Consider the following 22,850-nt stretch of genomic DNA (forward strand, 5'->3'; position numbering starts at 1 on the left):
CCATAAACATTGAATGTTTATACTTTTATTTGGGTCTTCTTTAATATCCTTCAGTAAGTTTTGTAGTTGTCACATACAAGCCTTACACCTCATGAAATTAATGCTGTTATGAATGGAATCATTTAATTCTTGAATTGTTGCAAGAATATAGAAATCCAATTGATTTTTGTATATTGCTTTCATATCCTGAAATTTTTTGAAGTTGGATCATGTCATTCATGGGTAAAGACCCTTTTACTTCTTCCTTCCCAATCTGAATACCCTTCCTTCCTTCCTGCATTAGTCTGTGCAGATTGCCATACAGAACTTACCACAGGTTGGGTGGCTTAAACATCAGAAATTATTTTTCTCTGCATATATTGAGGTTCTCTCCTTTATACAGTGTATTACATACGTGATGTTTGGATGTTAACACAATCTTGCATTCCTGAGATACATCCCACTTGGTCATGGCACATGATCTTTTATCTGTGTATTTCTGAATTTAGTTTGCTAATATTTTGTATTTTTCTTGTGATAGCTTTGTCTGACCTTGGTACCCATGTAATATTGGCCCTGTAAAATGAGTTGGTGTTTCCTCCCCTTCTATTTTCTGGAAATATGTGAAATGTTGGCATTCATTCTCTCAGTATTTGGTAGAACTAACCAGTGAAGCCATCTAAGCCTGAGCTTTTCTTGGGTAAATTTTAAATGACTCATTTGATCTCTTTACCCCACCTGGGGTTCATTGAGCTTCCCTAGATCCATAGGTTAATGTTTCGGGCCTTAATTTCTTCAATAGTTTTTTCTGCTTCTTCCTCCCTCCCCCTTCTCAGACTTCCATTATGTGCATGTTGGTTCACTTAATGTCCCACAGGTCTTCAGGCACTATTAATATAAAAAAATTCTTTTGTTTCCAATCCTCAGATTGGATAATCTCTATCTTTAGGTTCAGATTCTTTGTCAGCTTAAATCTGTTATGTCCCCCTAGTGAATTTTTCATTTCAGTTACTGTACTTTACAACTTCAGAGTCTTCATTTAGCTTTTTATAAAATCTCTCTTATTCAGGTTGTCTATTTCTTGAGTCATTGTTGTATATTTCCTTAAATTTCTGAAATAATTTCTATAGTTTTTGTTTTTTTAAAGATTTTATTTATTTATTTGACACAGAGAGACAGGTAGCAAGAGAGGAAACACAAGCAGGAGGAGTGGGAGAGGGAGAAGCAGGCTTCCCATCGAGTAGGGAGCCCGATGTGGGGCTCGATACCAGGACCCTGGGATCATGACCTGAGCCGAAGGCAGTCGCTTAACCAACTGAGGCACCCAGGCACCCCCCTTTTTCCTTTTCAAACTATCATTTCCTCTGGAGTCTTTTACAACTTTCTCTTAATCCTTAGTGTTCACTCTAGATGTCCAGGTGGCAGCTTGTTTTTCACTGAAACTTAAAGAGCTTTCCTCCATTTTGTTTTCCCTTTTAATTTGTACTTGTTGGTATTTTACATTGAATTCTGCTCTACCTTCCAATTCTCTAATTTGATCTTCCCCTGTGACATCTATGTTAATTTATAATTTTAAATTGCCTCAGTCATGTTTTTACTTTACAGAAATTCTCATGAGTTCGTTTTATTTTCATGAATAAGTTAACTTTTATTAAATATACATATAAGAGCATGTGTGTGCACTGTTAAAAATAATAAACCCATTATCCAGCTCAAGAAATCAAGCATTATCAATACTTTTATAGTTTTTTGTGTGCAGTTTCCCATCTCTTAGCTCTTACCCAGAAGTTACCATTATCCTAAATTTCATCTCTCACTTGCTTTTCTCTTAAGGCCTACTGCCTACGTTTATATGTTTTTGTGTGCTCATTTTATTTTTTTATTGCAGTATAGTTGAGACTGCATGCATATATATCCATAAACATTTTTAGATTTGCATATCTTTGAATGCTAAAAAATGGAATGATACTGGATATAATCTTATGCAGTTTTAATTTTTGCTTCAACCATGTTTATGTGTCTAAGTGTAGGAATATACCACAATTTGTTAATGGGCATTTGTATTCTTATGTTTTGCTATTTAAACAAACATTTTTAACATAGATATGCAAGACTTTTTTGAGATGTATACTTAGGATTAGAATTGCTACGTTGTACTTCTGCTTGTCTGGGTAATACTTTCTTTTCCAAAATGCTTATACCATTATATACCTGCCAACCATGCATGACTTTATGCTACTTTATGCTCACATCTCTTATAGTTAGACTTAAATTATTGCTAGTCTCTAATGCATAATAGTATCTATGAAGGTTTTAATTTGCATTTCATTGTTTACTAGTGCATATTTATGAATATGTTTTCATAAATTTGGTAATTTCTTATTTATAAATGTGTTCCTTTTAACTTTAGGTGGTTTTATTTTAATGTTCTCAGTGCTAACAATGGCATTTTATAAACATTGCAAATCTCTTTTAGTGCTTAACTTCACTCTCTTACTGGTGTCTTTTAACGGACAAAAGTTATTTTGTAAAATTTCCATTTCTTTTATGACTTAAATTTTTTGCCTTATTTAAAATCTTTTCCTATCCCAAAGTCATACAACTATTGTTTCCTTCTAAAAAGATTTAAATTTTTGTTCATCATATTTAAATTTTATCTGGAATTTATTTTTCTTTAAAGATTTGAGATAGAGTGAGAGCGAGGAAGGGAGAGAGCATTAGCGGGAGTGGGGGGGCACAGAGGGAACGGGAGAAGCAGGCTGTCCACTGAACAGGGAGCCTGACATGGGGCTCAATCCCAGGACCCTGAGATCATGACCTGAGCCAAAGGCAGACTGAGCCACCTAGGCACCCCTGGAATTTACTTTTTGTATGAAGGTAGGAATCTGATTTCATTTCTTCTACATATCAATGGTACCAGCCCTTTGCTTAAAAGCCCATCCCTTCCCCAGTGATATATACTGCCAATTCGGTCAGATCAAGTTGCTCTTTATACATGAGTTTGTTTATGGGTATTTGAGATCTTTATTGAAATTGCACTTACAAATGCATTATTTTCTTCAAATAATCAGTATTTCTGTTGTTTTTTTTATTTCTATATTGTACACTTATTTTCTACTTAATTGATTTCTACTCTTATTCCTTCCTACTTTTGTTGGCTTGAATTTGCTCTGCTTTTTCTAATTTCTTCAGATGGACGTTTAGATAATTTTTAGACATGAATCTTTTTTTTTTTTTTAAAGATTTTATTTATTTGACAGAGAGAGACACAGCAAGAAAGGGAACACAAGCAGGGGGAGTGGGCGAGGGAGAAGCAGGCTTCCCGCAGAGCAGGGAGCCCGATGCGGGGCTCGATCCCAGGACCCCGGGATCATGACCTGAGCCGAAGGCAGACGCTTAATGACTGAGCCACCCAGGCGCCCCGGGACAGGAATCATTTTATTATAACATTCATTTTGGCTAAAAACTTCTTATGAACATTAAGTGCATCCTCCCAAGTTTTTTTTTTTTTTTTAAGATTTTTATTTATTTATTTGACAGAGAGATAGGGACAGCAGGAACACAAGCAAGGGGAGTGGGAGAGGGAGAAGCAGGCTTCCTGCTGAGCAGGGAGCCCGACGCAGGGCTCGATGCGGGGCTCAATCCCAGGACCCTGGGATCATGACCTGGGCTGAAGGCAGACACTTAATGACTGAGCCACCCAGGCGCCCCAGTGCATCCCCCAAGTTTTTAAACATCATATTTTCATGATGACTCAGTTAAAAATATTTTCTATTTTCCATTTTCATTTGTTCTTTGACCCATGGGTTACTTAATAGTATACACAATTTCCAAATACTTCAGGATTTTTGTTACCTCTTTTTGTTATTCAGTTCTACCTTGACTGCATTATCAGAGAATATATTCTGTATAATTTCTATCTTTTGTTGATATTTGATTTATGGTCCAAAATAGGTTAGTCCTAGAAAGTGTTCCAGAGTACTTGAAAAACAAAATGTATCCTGTAGTTGTTGACAGTGTTCCAAATACATCAACTTTGGTGTTTCCCGCCCCCCCCCAATCTATATCCTTATCTTTAAATTTTGTCTCTTCTCTCAGTTACTAGGGGAAGTCTATTAAAATCTCCAAATATGGGCGCCTGGGTGGCTCAGTTGGTTAAGCGACTGCCTTCGACTCGGGTCATGATCCTGGAGTCCCTGGATCGAGTCCCGCATCGGGCTCCCTGCTCGGCAGGGAGCCTGCTTCTCCCTCTGACCCTCCCCCCTCTCATGTGCTCTCTCTCTCTCTCATTCTCTGTCTCAAATAAATAAATAAAATCTTAAAAAAAAAAATCTCCAAATATGATTACAGATTTCTTTATCCTTTCCTGTTTTTGCTTTATATCTGCCAAGCTTATGTTTTAAATATACACAAATTTCAGATTGCTTTATCCTGTTGATTTCTTTTATAAATATGATAGGTCTTTTTGTCTCTGGTACTACTTTTTAGATGTATACATTAAATATAGTAAAATTAATAAATCTTAGGTATACAGCCTCATTTTTATCTACGTACATATCTATGAAACCATCACACAGATCAGGGTGTTGATTCTATCAATCCAGAAAGTACCATGCTTCTGACCAGTTAACTACTATCTTGAGATCTACTTTCTTAGCAAACTCCAAATATACAATACAGCACTATTAACTACAATTACCATGCTATACATGACATCCCCGTGATTTACTTATTGTATAACTGGAAGTTTGTCTCTTTTGACCACATTTATCCAACTCACCCACTCTCCACCTCCAGCAACCACCAATCTGTTGTGTATGTCTGAGCTCACAGTTTTTAGATTCCTCGAGTTCACTCAGTATCTGTCTTATTTTAGCATAATGCCCTCAAGGCCCATCTATATTGTCACAGAAGGCAAGATTTCCTTCTATTTTATGGCTGAGTAATATTGCATTGGATATACACACATGCACGTACACGTGCGTGCACACACACACACTCCATCTTCTTTGTCCATTCACCCATTGATAGACACTTAGGTTTCTTCCATGTCTCGGCTGTTGTAAATAATGCTGCAATGAACATGGGGGTGCATTTATCTTTTTCAGTTAGTGTTTTGTTTCCTTCAGATGAATAACCAGAAGTGGAATTGCTGAATCACATGGTATTTCTAACTTTGAGGATCCTTCATACTATTTCCATAGTGGCTGCACCAATTTACATTCCTATCAAGAGTGCACCATGTTCCATTTTCTCCACACCCTTGTCAGTACCTGTTATTTCTTGTCTTTTTTTTTTTTTAAGATTTTATTTAATTGAAATTCGAGAATGAGATAGAGAGAGCATGAGAGGGGGGAGGGTCAGAGGGAGAAGCAGACTCCCTGCTGACAGCAGGGAGCCCAATGCGGGACTCCATCCTGGGACTCCAAGATCATGACCTGCATCGAAGGCAGTCGCTTAACCAACTGAGCCTCCCAGGCGTCCCATTTCTTGTCTTTTTAATAATAGTCGAAGTGTGAGGTGAAATCTCTTTGTGGTTTTGATTTCCACTTCCCTGACGATTAGTGATGTTAAGCACTTTTTCACTTACCTGTTGGCCATTTGCATATCTTCTCTGGAAAAATGTCTATTCAGATCCTCTGCCTATTTTTTAATCAGGTATGTTTTGTTATCTTTTGGTTTTTCGCTATTGCATTATAGGAGTTCTTTATTTTGGATATTAACCCCTTACAGGTTATATCACTTGTAAATGCCTTCTCCCATTCAGTAAGTTCCCTTTTCATTTTGTTCGTTTCTTTTGCTGTGCAGAAGTTTTTTAGTTCGATGTTGTCCCAGTTCTTTATTTTTGCTTTTAGTGTCAAATCAAAAAAAAAAAAAAAATCACTGCTAAGACTGATGTCAAGGAGCTAACTACCTATTGTTTTCTTCTAGGAACTTTATTAGTTTCAGGTCTTAGGTTCAAGTCTTTAATACATTTTGAGTTGATTTTGTGGATGGCGTAAGATAGTGGTCCAATTTCCTTTTTTTTTTTTTGTATATGACAGTCCTATTTTCCCAGAACCATTTATTGAAGACTGTCCTTTCTCCATTGTAGATTATTGGCTCCTTTGTTGTAAATTGCATATATGTGGGTTTATTTCTGGGCTCTCTATTCTATTCCATTGACTTGTATGTTTTTATGGCAATACTGCACTTCTTTGATTACTATAGCTTTGTAATATAGTTAGTTGAATCAGGAAATGATGCCTCCAGTTTTGTTCTTTTTCAAGATTGCTTTGGCTATTCAGGGTCTTTTGTGGTTCCATAAAAATTTTAGAATTGTTCTGTGAAAAATGCCATTGGAATTTGCATAGGGATTATATTGAATCAGTAGATTGCCTTGGGGTGTTTCCATTAAATGGTGAACAATGCATAGGAAAAATTGTAGAGGCTCTTCATGATATCTTCTTCCGGAGAGGATTTAATTTTCTCGTAGCAGGCAAATAAAGGACAAATTCTCTTAAAGAGGTTTATCCCTTCTTTGCCCATATTTCTAAAGCATAGATTTTCTGAATTCTGAACTGTGCACTCTGAAATCCAGTTTTTGTTTCCCTAGCATGATGACATTTTCCAAAATATCTGCTTAACATTTGAACCTCTTAGCTGCTTTTTCTGCTTGGGGTCTTTTTATCTGCTTCATTCATCTTATTCACGTGCAATTTAGGAATCAGCAAATACTTTGAGAGCAAACTGTATAGGGAAGGAAAAAAAGATTCAATGTACTTCTGCTCTCCAGATTCTTGGCCCCTCAAATCCTGAGTTCTTCGCTCGCTCTACAGTGATGTCAAGCAGATGTCCGTTTCTCTCTGCAATCCTGTCAGTTGTTGCTTAATATATTTTGAAACCATTGTTAGGTGCACAGGGATGCTCATGATAGTTATACCTCCTTGCTTTTTTTCTCAATATACAATGTCTTTTGTGGCCTCTTGATAGATTTTTATCTAGAATTATGTGGTCTGATATTAAGAATGCCACTCCAGTTTTGCTTGTCTTGGCTTTGTGATTCCTTTTTGCCTAGTTTATATTCTCCCACCCTTTAATTCCAACCCTGTATCTTTTTGTCTAAAAGTTTTTAAAAGATTTATTTTGGGGGCACCTGGGTGGCTCAGTCATTAAGCGTCTGCCTTGGGCTCAGGTCATGATCCCAGGGTCCTGGGATCGAGCCCCACATCGGGCTCCCTGCTCTGCGGGAGGCCTGCTTCTTCCTCTCCCACTCCCCCTGCTTGTGTTCCTGTTCTCGCTGTCTCTCTCTCTCTGTCAAATAAATAAAAATCTTACAAAAAAAATATTTATTTTGTAAGTAATCGCTACACCCAGTGTGGTGCGTTTTGAACTCATGACCCTGAGATCAAGAGTCCCATGTTCTACTGACTGAGCCGGCCACGTGCCCCTAAAGCAGTTTTTATAAACAGCATACTGTTAGTTTTTGTTTTTTTTTAAATCTGAGATTAATTGGCAAACAACCCGTTTACTGAGAATATTGTTAGGTTAGGCTTTTGAGGGACCACCTCATTTTCTTTTAAATTCCTTCTATTTGGTTCTTTTGACAAACCAGGTTTTTTTTCTGATTTAAAAGTTTGCATTCCTTGTTTCTAAGGTGGTTGTCCTAAAGGCCACATTCATTTTGATATATTCCTACTGAATTCTGAGACTTTTTATATTAAATTTTGTATAAGCCAAATAACACATTTAGAGCCCCTTTTATCTTTTCCTACTCACACCCTACCATCCCTTTTATATATCAGTCTCCAGAATTCCAGTTCTAGGTTATTATACCTTCCTTGGTCCTTTTCAGAAAGAAAACTACTAGGATACTGGACACCATTACTTGCTACCTTTGTCCAAATACTCCTGGGTTTTCCTCCTCCCTTTTGGATCTTTTCCGAGTGTATTTTCTTTTTTTTTTTTAAGATTTTATTTATTTATTTGAGAGAGAGAATGAGATAGAGAGCATGAGAGGGGGGAGGGTCAGAGGGAGAAGCAGACTCGGGAGCCCGATGCGGGACTCGATCCGGGGACTCCAGGATCATGACCTGAGTCGAAGGCAGTCGCTTAACCGACTGAGCCACCCAGGCGCCCCCGAGTGGATTTTCAAAGGAAAGTCTCTGCACAAACTTCCCAAGCCTTGTACACCTGACACTGCTGTCAGCGAATGGCCGTTTTGCCTGGGTGTGCAGCCTTAGCTTCAAGTTCTTCACCTTGTTCACAGTGCTGTTCACAGGTGGCCTGCTCGTTCTCTGGCCGTTTTCAACATCTGTCTTTGCCCTTGTGGTCTTACAAGTCACTGTGTGCCCAGGCCTGGCATTTTCCTTATCTATTCTGAGGCTCCTGCTTTCTTAAAATCTCCTACTCCTGCTTTCCCCTTCCTTTTGGGGCTTCTGTTATTTGGATGTTCCCACTTCGGTTCCCAGTCTCTAAATTCAGGCTTTCTAATTTTATCTCAAGCTGGTTCCCAGTCCACTAATTTGTTCTACAGCTGCCCCACTTCCACGGGGCGTCTCGCTCGCTTGCGCCCTTTATTTCAACTCTAATGTTTTACACCCACTATTTGCGTTTCTTTAATCAGCTGCTTTTAAGAATGATTATTACATTTGCCTTAAATTTTTACCCCATCTCTTCCAGTAGCTTGGCTTCAGTTCAGTTTGTGTCTGTGGTCTTTTATGCTGGTTCTACTTCTCAGGCATCTAGTTCCTTTGGCTGTGGATTCCAAATTTCCCTGCAGCCCTCAGCTCCAGGGCAGGGAACCCCAGGTGTCCAGAACTTCTGACCACTGTTCTCACCTCACCATGTGATCTCTTTCGGCCAGAACTTCCATTTTAAACTCTAAGGAAGAAGTATCATGAAAGGAGAACTGTCTCCCTCAGTCGTAATACACTAGCTCTAAGGTTTGGAAGGAGCAGGGGACTTGCACTTTTGTGAAAGGAGATGGACTCATTCAAACCAACCCTCCCACTGAAAACACCTAGAAGAACTGGACAGAACACTCGATGCTCTGATTAAAGCTGTGTGTGTGCCATTACAAGGCCCCAGCTTAGATGGCCCCTCTGGCATAGTCCTCTTGAAGGTGCCCACAGGCCGAAGTTTTGTCCCTGTCTCTGCCTCAGGCCCTGTTGCTCCCAGCTGTAGGAGTCTTGTTGCCTTGACTTTTCACTCCTATGTGTGAGTCACAGATTTATTGAATCTTTCCCTTGATTATCTTGCATTCTTTACAGAAACTCCTCGAAGATTCCAAAGCTAAGACACTGGGGCTTGGCCTAAAGAAGTGGTTAATGTGAGTCAAGGTCACCATCTTCAGCTTAAAAAAAGAATTTTTTTTTTCCAAAGCAAAAGATGGTGATTTTGCTGAAGGTTAATAGGCAAGTGATGGGCAAGCTACGCTACACCGTACTTAAGAGTTTAACTCTTTCTTTTTGGGGTCCCAGCCACCTTTCCCTGCCACCTTCTGTTCTCTCTCCTCACTGCAGCTTTCATTCACAAAGGAAGCTGACAGACCATCTTGGGGGCTCTGGAGAGAAGGTGACACTCACAATGTAGTCAGCACTAAAAGGTGACCATGGGCAGGGATGGCAGTCCTTGCTGCTTGAGGTCATAATCTTCCGTGTATATGCCACAAAAGCTTCTCCCACTTCTGACCATCTGAGCCCCAAATGCTATCTGTGGCTGGGTGTTGTGTATTCCAGTTACTTTGACCTTAGGCAAATCTCATTTCTGGCCCTGACTTCCACCACGGACAGTGAGGGGTTGGAGCAGATGGCCCTTTGGTAGGGTTCTGTGATGGAATGGCAGCTCCCGAATTCGAGATGTGATACCTGCACTGTGGCCATGTCCCACAGATCACCTTGCTCACCCCAAGCCGGCAGCTGGTGTTCAGGGGCCTGTGTGTAATGACTGGTGTCTCTTTCTTCAGAAAAATATTACTGGAGCCTACCAGGTTAGCAAGAAGCCTTCAAAGTCTGTGGTGAAGGTGATCAGAATTTCAGCCCCTGCCAAAGACGCTGTTTATAACTACAGTATCCAGACCCTGAACTCCACAGGGCTTGCTAAGAAGGAGCTGTATCGAGAGATGGCCAAGGTGAGTGAGAGGCCCAGAGAGGGAGGCAGGCAGTCAATGCTTATCTAACTCCAGACAGAAAAGTTATTTGGCTAATCCAGTGAGCTCTTTCCACTTTTGACCATACTGCCTGGAGGTCAGCAGGGGATCCTGCCAACCAGCGAGAGGAAGGAGACAAGGGAACCACGTACTGGGGGGGAGACGTGTTCTGTTCCCACACTCTATGGGAATCCTCCACACACAAGGGTGAGCCGAGAGATCCTCAACATAGACTCATATGTACCTGGCTGCAAACAAGTGCAGGGTCCTCACCTCTGGAAAGCATTTCATTGCTGCCACCCCAAAGGAAAAGCCTTAGCAGGCTTCCAACATGTTAGCTTTAGAGAAGGGCTGCTCTGTCAAAGAGAACAGGAACGTGACCCTCACAGTTCAGTTATTCTGAACTGGGGTCCCAGCCACCTTTCCCTGCCACCTTCTGTTCTCTCTCCTCACTGCAGCTTTCGTTCACAAAGGAAGCTGACAGACCATCTTGGGGGCTCTGGAGAGAAGGTGACACTCCCGATGTAGTCAGCACTAAAAGGTGACCATGGGCAGGGATGGCAGTCCTTGCTGCTTGAGGTCATAATCTTCCGTGTATATGCCACAAAAGCTGGATCGCCAGCTATGTTGTCAGGAACTGTCATGTCATTATGCCCCAATGTGCCACCGTTTCTGATGCTTGCTTGGAGATCAGAGGGCCAGTCAGCCCCAACCATGGCTGCTATCAGCCCTTCCATCCTCGTGTCTGCCCCTTGTTTCCAGGAGCCACAGAAGAGATTCACGTACTCCCAGAAGTACCTCTCAGCCATGGTGGAGCCTCAGGACTCAGAGGAAGAGGAGAAGAAAGCCAAGAAGAAATCCCGCCAGGCCTGGCTCACAGCCAACGGATTCCAACTGACAGGTCTTCACAGAAGCCCTGAAAGCAACCGTCACCCCAGACTGCCGCCCACTGGCACCATCGCAGAGCTGAACGAGGTCCACAGGGTGGGGTGGGGCCTCAGGTGGGGTGTCTGCAGGGCCCTCCCTCCTAACTTACTGGGGTGTTTGCCATGTAGGAGTGGAGGGAAAATGCCCGGTTTGCTAACGTGCTGGATCGAGAGAGGTGGAGTTGGGACCGGCGCCAGCAGGACTTTGACCTGTATAAGAAGCCACCGCTTTTCTTTGAGCTGCCCCCTCCCCCAGCGCCAAGGCCTGCAACAGGTAACAGCGACCTCTGCAAGGTGGAGCCTCCTGACGCTGCGTGCAGTCAGGATTTCTGCTGCTTCGCATCTCTGGCCTTTTTGTTTTACCCAAAGCTAGGAAGTTGAGTCAGAATAGGTCTGGCATTAATGTGCTGGGCTGGAACTCAGGAGCCCTGGATTCTAGCTCCAGCTGTAATACTAACTTGCTGGATGACGTTGGGCAAGTCCCTTCACTGCTCCTGGTCCCTGGAACCACACCAGATGGTTTGAGAGAGCATGTGCATGTGCAAGTGGGGGCGGGGCAGAAAGAGAATCCTCAAGCTGACTCCTCGCTGAGCGTGGAGCCTAACACAGGGCTTGAACCCATGATCCTGAGATCATGGCCTGAGCCAAAATCAACAGCTGCTCGCTTACCCAACTGAGCCACCCAGGCACCTCTCTGGGCCTGGTTTCTTAGCTATAAAACACCTAAGTTGGGAGATCAGTCTAAGGGCTTTCTGAGCCCCAACACACATTACCCATGTCTAGATGCCTGGCCAGCAGCTGGGAGCAGAGGCTCTGGGCACCTCTGGGACCTTCTAACTCCCTTCCTGCTCCATGATGTTGCCATTTCCGTGTGGGGGAGGGAGGCTAGAAGCACGGGTCCCTCTCGTCCTTCTGTTTATGAAGATGGGCCTCCAGATCATTTACAGGTTGACAGAGAACCTAAATTTGCTGGTTGCCAGAAACTTTGTTCAGGGAGAAAGAGAGAGGAGTTTATCTATGGACAAGGTCTGCCAGAGAAACCTTTCTCAGAAAGCCAGAGCAGATAAACAAAATGGATTTCTTTCCTCCCCCAACCCCTGAGGGCAGCTGGTAACAGCTCCATGAAACAGGAGGAAGTGCCAACAAGCTGCTGAAATTTGTCTCCCCCACTGTCTGGCCCTTGCTGCCTCCCTTCAGAACAGGCTCCGGGTTCTGGGGTGGCGTGAAGGTCTCCTGCTACCTGTTGGCGTGGTCCAGCCCAGCAATGCCAGATTGCCTCCTTGGCCCAAGTGCTGCCGCTGGGCTCCACCGCAGGCCTTCCCAGCCCGTGCTCCCTGGGCATGTCCGGCAGCCTGTGCCTGCCGACAGCACGCCACAGATGCGCGCAGGGGCCTCTCCTCCCCACCACGTTTAAAGGAAACTCGGAAATGGCAGGTGGGAAAGGGCGATTTGAACCAGGGGTGCCCATATGCCACAGGGCCTACAGTGAAGCCCCCTTTCCCAAGGGGCTGCCTGCGGCCTGGGGTCCGGACAGCTGCTTCCCTGGCGCCGTACCAGATTCGTACTCTCGATTTTGTACACAGCGCTTCCTTGCCAACAAAACACTTTAAGACCTTCAGGTTTCACTGGAAAGTTACCTCCAATGTCACAAGACTTGTCAACTTTTACCTTTTGAAGATTAGTTACCCAGTCCCTGGCAGAGTGCTCAGGCCAGCCCAGGTGTCCGCACAGCAGACCAACTGGTACTTGAAGGGAAAGGAAAGAGCCTGGCCTTCTCCTCCCACCTCAAGACAACAGCTGTAGTGGGTTTTCTGGAGCCCCAAACAGCCCAGAATGGAGCCTAGAGAAATGCAAAGGCCTGTTAGTGCCACCTCAAGATTCCGCGTTGTCCCCCCTTCTGGAGTGGAGGCTAAGCTCTGTACAGACAGCACAGAGAAAGGCCCCCCCCGGCAGGAAAAAGTATATGCTGTCATGTACCAGCCTGGGCGGTTTTCACCCATCACCTGAGAAGGACCAGAGACAGGCTCGATAATCCCCAGGGCACTGTGGCCTGGCCTGGCCTGGGCACCGGCTCCTCAGCATGCAGGGCCCTCTTCCTGCAGGGCGAAGACAAAGCGCACTGGAGGCCATCCCCAGAGGGTGGATCTCAGGGTTCTGAGGAAAAACAGGATCAGTACAGCACAAACGCGAGAGGGGTAAACACAAGCTTGTGCATTTTCTATTTTTTGTTATTAAGTGCATCTGTTCCATGTACACAGTTTGTAGACTGTTTCTTGGAGAATGCACAGTCTGCAAGTGGCTATCCGTGTCCCTGCCACAGAGGCAGCAACACGAGCCCATTGCCACTGTGACGTCTCCTAAACTAGCGGAAGCCCCTCAAATCCCAGGTGTCACCAACTGCATTCTGTCTCTTCAGCACCTGGGACCAGGTCAAGCAGCAGTGCCTGCAGGACAAAGCATAAGGAGGCACCCTCAGGCCAGGAGAAAGCCCCTCTGGTGTACAGGGGGAAGAAATGGCTCCACTGTCCGGAGAAAGTTGTCCATCGATGGGCCATGGTCTGGGGGCAGCAGGGAACACTGTCCCTTTGCTTCAGGATGTCCTATCCAGCGGGTGGGCACAGACGTAGGCTTGCTTCTCGAGGATCTGCTGGGACACCTTCTTAATCTGCTCATCTAGATTTTCTGGAGAATCTGGGAAGAAAAAAGAATAGGCTTGTGAGGACAGAGTATTGCTAGGGCTGCTGTGTTTTTTTGTTTTTTTTTTAAGATTTTATTTATTTATTTGAGAGAGAATGAGAGACAGCATGAGAGAGAGGAGGGTCAGAGGGAGAAGCAAACTCCCTGCCAAGCAGGGAGCCCGATGCGGGACTCGATCCCGGGACTCCAGGATCATGACCTGAGCCAAAGGCAGTAGCTTAACCAACAGCCACCCAGGCGCCCTCTGTTTTGTTTTAAAGTTGGCCCACCCACTGTGAAGGAACCCTAAAGGTAACTCTCCTCCTCCACACCCCTAGGAGGTGATTCTGGCTGCAGGGAGAAACCGGGATGGGGCTTCATCCTGAAAGACAAAGGGCCTCATCCTGTTAATCCCTGAGAACTCTGGATCTTGTGGGAGCAGGGGCTGGAGAAGGACCCTCTTGCCAGTCAAGCCTACAAGAGGAACAACCATGTCTTCCCACAACAGCACGGAACAGACACGCTAGCACCCAGAGCCAGGAGCTGCACGCAATTTTGTGCTCCTCTCCTCCATCACTTGGCAACAGGGCTGGGCTCTACAGCAGGGGACACATGACACGGAGCCCTGAGGCCAAAACAACTCTAAGGGTCAGAAGAAGAATCTGAGCCAGGTGTTCTCAGACATGGCCAAGGGGCTAAGGTAAAAGAGGAGCATTCCAGACAAACAGCCCTATGAGCCAAGCCCCTGCAGAGGCTAGGGCCAAAGCCTGGGACATATGCTAGGAGGGCAGCTGCCAGACTTGGGCCAGACCTGTGGGAGCTCTGACAGTCTTCACCTGCAGGTACATGCTCCTATCTGGCAGGCCCTGCTGCAGATGCACCCAACCCTACCAGCCATCACTCAAGGGAGAGCTTGGTGAGCAGCTAGCAGGCCCTGGGAGCCTGGCCATCAACAGTCACCTGGACTCAGGCCCACACCTCCCTCCCAAGGCCACCCTACTTACACTTGTCCAGCTGGGACAGGGTGAAGACATTCTGGTAGTAAGCTTCTGCACAGAAGATGTTGGCCAGCAGAACCTGCCAGAATTAAGGTTGAAGAGGATGACGTAGGGCACCCCCCACGCCACCCCACCCCACCCTGGTGTGTGAGTTTTATTTTTTTATTTTTTTTTAAAAGATTTTATTTGACAGAGACACAGCGAGAGAGGGAACACAAGCAGGGGGAGTGGGAGAGGGAGAAGCAGGCTTCCCATCGAGCAGGGAGCCCGATGCGGGGCTCGATCCCAGGACCCTGGGATCATGACCTGAGCCGAAGGCAGACGCTTACCGACTGAGCCACCCAGGCCCCCTGGTGTGTGAGTTTTAAGGAACTCAGCCAAACTCAGCAGCTTGGCTGGGGTCAAAAGGCCTGGCTCAGGAGTCAGAGTCTTAGGTTCTAATTCCAGCCCTGACCCAACTAGCTCTGTCCCAAGAGCAAATTACTCAACACTTTTGAGCCTCAGTTTCCTCTACGGCAGGAGAGCCATCATAATCCTAGTGCCCACAGGCTGTTGTGGGACAATGCACATAAAGACCCAGCACACAGTCAGTGACTGCATCCAGCCCCTCAGGCAGGGTGAGGAAGGCAGACGGGGTGAGGGCACAAGGTCTGGGATCCTATCACTCACCTACCCCTCTTCCCTCAGGTAGAAAGACAAAAGGGAGTGGCCCCGTGTCCTGAGCAGCACAGACCTTCTCATCGGAGCTGACCACCAGTGCTGGCCACGGCCACAACTCAGCAAACCTGCCAGCCTCCTGGTACCATGCCTGGGCCAAGGCCCTTGACTTGCCCATGCCACCCACTGACCCCCTCCCCCAACCACAGGCTTCATTAAAGTGCAGGGGATAAAGCCAGCAGAGAGGCTCACCTCGTGGTCGTGATTTCGGATCCCCACTCGGATCGAGCGGCTGGCCCTCGACAGCACGGCCGTCATGCCGTATAGGTTGATAAGGATGTTGGCTACCCGCTTCAGGATCATCTGCTCCTCCATGATGGTCTGTGGACACAGAGCCCAGGTGGAGACTTGCAACTCAGGGCCTCCCTCCCTGGGCACATCTTCAGCCATCTTCAAGACTCATTTCATGCCTCAGTGAAGAGGGGCTGACACTGCCTCTCCCTTTGGGTTGTGAGAGGCTGGCTCACTGGCTGCCTTGTTTTCCGTGCTGTCTAGATTTGGGCATGAGTCAAGACAAGACCAGGTCCCAGAAACCTGGCTGAGACCACTGGCTGTTGCTTACTGTTCTCATGTCACCCTGAGTAGCAACAGCCTCACAGAGCAGGGCCCTAGATTTGGGCCCAGGCAGGGCTGCCCTCCCTACTCCAAGGAACCTCTCTCTACCAGGAAGGCACCCACCCAAGTGGCCCCCGGGAACAGGCAGCCCCACCCCACCCCTTCATGGTGAACAAGATTTCTTTCTAGGCTTGGTCCCAAAGGCAAACACTTGGGAAAACACCCCATCTCCCTAACCCCCAAGTCAGAGGGCCTGCCATCCCCAGATCTGGCAGGGGCCCGGGTACCTTGCCAAAGCGGAGTAGCAGTGTCTCCACAGTGCGGCCAAAGTAATACACGTTCTCCTCGAGCTTGCTGGCACTGTCCTAAGTATGCCAGGGGAAAGACCACTGAGCGACACCTCCCCCACAGTGCCCATCCCACCTGGCTGGGGCTCTGGAGCCCAGGGGCTCTGCTACCAGGCTGGGCCATCCTCCCCAACACCCTGGTCACAGCCCTCTGGAAGGGGATATCCATCAGGAGGGCACCCACATGGGGGGTATGCCACGTGTGCCCACTCACTGCGACACTGGGGTGCACCGCTCCCAGCTTCCCTGTCAACCCCAGATCCACGGTTCGGCCCAGGGAGTCTCGCAGCCTCTGGCCGACGGTCTCAATGATAGTGGTCATGTTGCCCCGTTTAAGCTCTCTGCAGAAAGCCCACGGCCCTGTGACCTCAGGCCCCACCGCTGGTTCCCATTGCCCAGCAACACCCATTCCCTCTGACTATCCAAGGCATTCAAGGGACCAACTCAGGATCCAGGTGCTGCCCTGCCCTGGGCCTGCTGGATGCCCAAGACCTCCCTGCCTGTCAGAGAACAGCTGGTCTCTGAGGTGGAGCCACACAGAGCGCTCAGTCACAGTCACAGCCAGCCCCCAGGGGGTGCTCTGGGGTGAAGGAGTCTGCAAAATGCTCTGAGCAGCCCATACTGGGCTCCAGCAGTGATTTCTAAGTGCTCCAGGCTCACGATGGGGGGCAAGAGGAGCAAGAGAGTGAGAGAAGAGAGCAGTCTCGTGTTAGCCTTCAAGCCCAGCGCCTATTGGGAGGGATAGTTCTCGTTCTCCAGGTTCTGAAAACAAAGCTCCCTGCAGCGTGGGAGACGGGAACTGCCGGGGGAGGAGGGTAGTGAGGCAGCTGGTCCCACTTATCACCTGCAGATGAAGGCCAAACTCTAGAGCCTGGCTTTTAAGGCTCCTGTCCGCTTCCCTCCCTCCAGCCAGCCTCTGACTACATGGCTCCATGGCCCCCATCCCAGGACAGGGCAGCCCCCCCTCTGCCGCCCCAGGATGGACCTCTGATGGGCACACGGGTTTGGCACCTACTTGATCCTTGCAGTCAGGATGCGGCCGGCATGCTGTAGGCCTGTCAGTGCAATATACATCCGGAGAATCTCGTTGGTTCCCTGTGGCCAGATCAGTATGGAAGTCAAGCTGGCCCCACTGGGATGGCCCTGTTTGTGCTGTGCATGTAACTGGGTTGGCCACCCCACTGCCCACTTGCCAGTGCCACGGAAGCTGCTGCTCTGGAAGCAGCCTCCCACTGGGAACAGGGCTGTGAGCTGAGGGTGAGGGCAACACGCTGGCTACCCCTCCACAGGGACGAGCAGGGGGCTGACCAGATGGCCGGGGCCTCCCTCAGGGTCTACCGCCTCTCTGTGAACAACCAGACAGGAGTCATTCCTTTTTCCAAGCCTCCAATTCGGCTTCTTTAAAATGGGAGAAACCACCTTCCCCAGGAGGGAGGGGTGCTGGTGCCCAGGCGCAGCAAATGCTGGGTGGGTGCCACCAGATTCCTCAGGGAAGCCCCCGGCCACTGAGCACAAGAGCTGGCTGCTCCCCAGTGCCAGGTACCCATACCCAGAGGGCCGCCTCTCCCCTGCTGCTGCACCTGCGCGCACTGCTCACCACCTGGGATCTTGTCCGGGAGGCGGGCCGCACCTCTGCCCCACGTGCACAGTGCGCTGCAGGTCACACGGCCAGCGCTGGGCACTGAAGCCTGCAGCCAGGCTGGGCCGTGGACAGGACACTCCCATGGGAGAGAAGAGGAGCTTGGAGGCCTGCAGGCTAAGGTGTGTCCCATCCTGCAGACTGGAGCATTTGCTTCATACTGAGGGCTCCGTGGCCCTCCGTGCCCCCCAGTCAGGACCAAATTCAACTGGCCAAGGGGAAAGGGCTTTAGAAGAAGCAGTCCTGGGGCAGCAGGGATGGGACATGTCCCTATGCCCTTGGGAAAGTGCCCCTTGTGCCCTCACGCTGGTCACATCACATCCTGTCTCTAAGGAAGAGGACCAAGGGCTGGGATGCTGGGGGGCATGCCGGGAACAAGAACAGCCATGGGGTCTTCCCCCTGGGTTGGGGAGCCCAGGAGCTGGGCCCCACCTCCATGAGATCTGAAGGTGTCCTTCAGAAACCACACCGGTTGCTCAGGCTCCAAGCCTCATCTACGGGTCTGCCTCCTGGACACCCTACGACCATCCTAAAATTCCATCCATCTCTCTCTACAGCCTCTGAAGTCAACCCCTCTCTTCTGCAGCATGCATCTGGCCTCTACAACCCTCCCCTGCAACCCCCATCAGCCCCTGGGGAATTTCCCAGAATGGGAATGCATTCAAGTCATTCCCTGCTCAGAAACCTCTGATGGCTTCCAGTGCCTGCACAGTAAGATCCAAATTCTTCTGCTTATCAGTCAAGGTCCTCCATAGCCTGGCTACTTATCTCCCCTTCCCATCTACCCTCTGCCCCCACCCCCATCAACTTTTCTACTACCTGCCCCAGCTCCCCCCCTACTAGGACTATTCACTGTTCCCACAAAGACTTGCTTATTCTAGCCAGCACTGGCAGGTAAGGCCTGATCGGGCCTGGCACATTCCATCTCCCTGTCCTTGGCCCAAACCACCCTCCCCTTGGCCAGGCCACAGTTGTTTCTGCCCCCAAAGGCTAAGTGCACTTGCTTCCTGAGACTCCAGCCCACTGTAGGGGGAGGTGCCGCTCAGGCCCTCACTGCGCGGGTATTCCACACTCCACCCGCGTCAGGCCATTCAGTCAGACCGCAAGCTCCCCAAAAGCTTCTCTGGGGCCCCAACCCCCCTTTTCTTACCCCACCCGGGGTCTCCCCCTCACTGAATTCCCTTTTTAGGCTTGTGAACCCATGGAGGGGGGCAGCAATTAGAGAGGGAGGTGTCAGGGCTGGGGAAGCCTGTGGAGAGGACACTGCTGAGTTGCCTCCGTATCCTGAGGAGGAAAGCCAGACCCAGAATGAGCCCTGGAGGTACAACCGGACCTCCCGTGGGATCTCTGCTTGTCCCACCACCACCAACGGAAGTGCAGACTCAGCAGAAAGGGCCCTCGCTTGGCCCCTCAGCCTCCCCTCCACCCCTGGGAAACGGGGCTATGCAGAGGCGTTGAGGAGATGAGAGCACTCGGGGTGGGTGGTGGGATTGCTGGGCACTCACCTCGAAGATGAGCAGGATGCGGCTGTCACGCAGAAAGCGCTCGTACGGGTAGTCCTTCACGTAGCCTGAGCCCCCGAGGATCTGCAGTGCCTCGCTCACACACTGCCAGGCACCCTCTGAGCTGAACACCTGCCACAGAGCCAGGACCCAGTTAGCACAGGGGCGGCAGTGCCGGGTGCCTTCCACAAGGGGGGGTCTCAGCCAGGGCAGGTTGGCTGGGGATGGAGTGGGAGGCTCGGCGTGGAGAACCTGGCTCTAGGACGAGACTGACCCAGGTAGCAGCCCTGTCACAGTCTCACTGGGTGGCTTCGGGCACGTCCTTTTCTTCCTGGACCACAGTAACCAGCCGTGGCTCCCCACCCACCATGACTCTTCCTACCTCTGAGGCTTCCTTGGGGTGGAAGCGCCCACTCCATACCTTCCACACGGAGAAAACTCCTGTCCTTTTAAAACCCACCTCAGACTCCCTCTCCAGGAGGCCTGACCCTGCCCACCCAGCCCCATTCACCCACAGCTTGCTCCTCTGCATGTGAGCTGCTTGGCGTGACACCTGGCTGTGGGTATGCAAAAGTGGAAGGCCGTCCACCCACAATAAAAGTCCTTCTCAAGAAAGCTCGGCTGCTATGGCATACCGATGGGAAATTATAAAACACGGCCTATATTCTCTCCATCTGCTATCAACTGGTGACAACTTGGCATAAACTGTGCTGGGGTGACACTGTCCTGTCCTATAAACACACTCTACTGGGCACTGTTCTTTCCTGTTTCTCCCGTGCCATGCTGGCCTCCCCAGCTGCATCCTAGGGCCATGCCTGGCACATGGTGGGGATGTCATAAATATTGGATCAATGATAAACTGACCTATAAGCTTGCGAGAAGAGGAAGACGGCAGGGAACACTGGGTCTGAAAGGCCGCAGCTAAGGAGCTATTCTGGGTCTCTCAGGCTGGGCAGGGATTACCTTCACCATGGCAGCCTCGATGGAGCAGTCAGGAAACCCTGGTTGGTCCAGCATGCCCGCAGTGAGGTAGGCCATGCTTTCCATTACATAAGCTTTCTGAGCCATGAGGGCAAACTTCTCCTGGGGTGTTCAGAAAAAAACACAATCAAGAAACAATTTGCATGTGCTGAGACCCAGATGTGCCAGCCAGCAGAGAAAATAGTGAAGTCCAGAGCCTCAATGCCCAAGAGCACCAAGCCCCAGCATTCATGACAGCGAGCCACATTAAATAAAGCCTTATCTTGTCTTCTTCCCAATCACTGCACGGGAGTCACCAGCACAGACCACACAGGCACTTTCCATGCCCACACGTGAAACCAACACATGCAGCGCCCATAACCTTCAGTACCTGAATTAGTCCGAATTCACTGAGGTTCTTGTTGAACTGTTTCCTCGTGCAGGCATATGCAGCAGTCATTTCTGAAGAAGAGCAAGAGTCATTAAAAAGAACCATTTTCCGGCTATCCTAAAACGATTTCCTAAGGCTATCATCATTACCCTGCAAACACTCAGGCAGGAACTATGAGAAACAGGTCTGCTGAGACCAAACACCCTGCCAGACAGCGCTGCCCCTTCCTAGCGTATCTGGCCAGACAGGGCTGAATCTGGCCCTTTTTCTTACCAGATGATAGGCCGGGCCAAGCAACCACCATCCCTGAACATCACCACTGACCTCACAGCATTGCTGCCAAGGCTGCCAGAGCTGCAGGTGTTAAGTAAGGCACCCAGCATGGAGCCAGGGCCCTGGAAGCACCCAATAGGAGAAGCAGGCTCACGCCTGTCACAGCTGTCCATCACCAGAGCAGGAGGGCAGCCTGTCGTGTATAAAGCGGCCTCCCAGTGGTCAGTGGCAAATGCCAGCCCCTCCCCCTGCAGTCAGCCTCCTCCAGAGTCTACCTCCTTTGGGGGCAGGCCGACCATGAGAGCCCCCATGAAGCTCTTGCATGGAGGAGTTTTCCTGATGGGGAAGCAGAGGCCCAGGGCACTTCAGGGCCTTGGGAGCAGCTTAGCAAAGTGAGCCAAGGCCTGAGTTTGGAGTCTGACAGGATCAGCTTTTAGACACAAATGAGTAGCCTTGGATTAATCACTTACCCTCTCTGAGCCTCAGGCTCCTCATCTAGGAAATGGAGGTAAGAGATGAAAACAAAGCCTCCCTGTCCCCACCTGGCCCTGAACTCTGAGGAACTTCATAAGCACTACATCAGCACCCCCACAGCCAGGGCCCCGTGCCTTTCCCTGCAGTCACCTCCACAAAGCTAAGATGATAATGACATCCATGCCCAACAAAAACCCTACAGGGTTGTTCTAAGTTCACTGACAAAAAATTCTAGGTTTCAGGTATGCTAACAGAAAAAACAAAGGGAAGATCCTGAGGCTAAGTGATCGGAGTTCCACTCCTCACCCACTGGGTCTCCCACTGAATTAGCACTGATGTCTTCCTCACATCTGGATGTTTGTGAAGTAGCTCTGTTCTTAGTGGTCAGAGCAGCAACCCCTCTTGACCTCTGATGGTCCGCTCCCCCACTCCCCTGATCCTTTGTGAATAGGTAAAACAGAGGAGTGTGAAAAAGGAACATTAACCACTTGGGGGCAGATTGACCACATTTTTGGGTCTAAACCAAAGTCTGAATCTTAAACTGCAGCTGGGCTGTCTGTCCATCCGAAGGCCGGGCTCAGCAGCAGCCTGTGTAAGGACATGGTAGAGCCTCCAGGGTGGAGTGGGGGCTGCAGGGGCAAGACTGGGCCACAAAAGGCTCCTGTCCCTGACTTACCTACCAATCAATTTCTTGAGCATCCCGGCCACAGTGCTGCCCATGCTGAACCGCCCACTGTTGAGGATGTTCATGGCTACCTGCAGGGAGAGAGGGGGCGGCTCACTGAGACTGCACTCCCCAAGTGACCTGCTCACCCCTGCTGTGCTGGGAAAAGCCCAAAGGTCCTGGAGGACCACAGGTGACAGACCACAGCACTGCTTGTCTATTTTTACCAGATGGTTTCTTGAGGACAAAAGGCAAGTCTCTAGAGAATTCTGTGCCCGCATCTAGGAAAGTTAATCGTCCTGCCAATCCCCACCAGGCTAGGAGACAGTGTGGTCCCAACACATCACAACAAGGTAACTCAGTCACAAACATCCTTGGAGTCACCTCCTGATAAAGGAACCGGACAACATTATTCCAGTAGAACAGGCCAATTCTTAGTCCTCAGAGGAGGGGCAGAAACTAAGACCTACTGGGTACACCCTGCACGCTACCAAGACTTTCCCACCGGCACGAGCCTCCTGAAGGACAGTAGTAACCCGCCAAGCCCCTCCCACGCCTGTGAAGCCCAACTAGGAGGCCTCAAAGACAGGCTGGGGCTGAGGGCAGAAAGGAGTCTGTGA

At 48.7% G+C, this 22,850-nt stretch overlaps 2 protein-coding genes across 4 annotated transcripts in view; one reads left to right on the forward strand and one right to left on the reverse strand.

Moving 5' to 3' along the window:
• CFAP92 (cilia and flagella associated protein 92 (putative)) overlaps positions 1-14,721 on the forward strand; it is a 62,578-nt gene extending 47,857 nt beyond the window's left edge. Inside the window, exons 12-15 of the mRNA XM_064591456.1 lie at positions 9,926-10,090; positions 10,871-11,083; positions 11,164-11,308; positions 14,049-14,721. Coding sequence (XP_064447526.1) covers positions 9,926-10,090; positions 10,871-11,083; positions 11,164-11,308; positions 14,049-14,128 — 603 coding nt within the window. The 3' untranslated portion in view covers positions 14,129-14,721. The remainder of the gene's footprint in view (positions 1-9,925; positions 10,091-10,870; positions 11,084-11,163; positions 11,309-14,048) is intronic.
• Positions 13,225-22,850, reverse strand: part of ACAD9 (acyl-CoA dehydrogenase family member 9) — a 44,086-nt gene continuing 34,460 nt past the window's right edge. For 2 of the 3 annotated variants that reach the window (XM_045904248.3, XM_045904249.3), the window contains 10 exons: positions 22,247-22,322; positions 20,820-20,890; positions 20,432-20,551; positions 19,472-19,600; positions 17,343-17,422; positions 16,542-16,668; positions 16,268-16,345; positions 15,618-15,746; positions 14,715-14,787; positions 13,225-13,725 (listed from right to left, as the gene is read on the reverse strand). In XM_045904248.3, coding sequence (XP_045760204.1) covers positions 13,625-13,725; positions 14,715-14,787; positions 15,618-15,746; positions 16,268-16,345; positions 16,542-16,668; positions 17,343-17,422; positions 19,472-19,600; positions 20,432-20,551; positions 20,820-20,890; positions 22,247-22,322 — 984 coding nt within the window. In that variant the 3' untranslated portion in view covers positions 13,225-13,624. Of the gene's footprint in view, positions 13,726-14,714; positions 14,788-15,617; positions 15,747-16,267; positions 16,669-17,342; positions 17,423-19,471; positions 19,601-20,431; positions 20,552-20,819; positions 20,891-22,246; positions 22,323-22,850 lie in introns of all 3 variants that reach the window. The other variant, XM_045904247.3, reaches the window with a different exon arrangement.

This window comes from Mirounga angustirostris, unplaced genomic scaffold, assembly GCF_029215605.1.
Source record: "Mirounga angustirostris isolate CCGP_5_RB_7025 unplaced genomic scaffold, mMirAng1.0.hap1 SCAF_1, whole genome shotgun sequence".
In the NCBI taxonomy this organism is placed as follows: Eukaryota; Metazoa; Chordata; class Mammalia; order Carnivora; family Phocidae; genus Mirounga; species Mirounga angustirostris.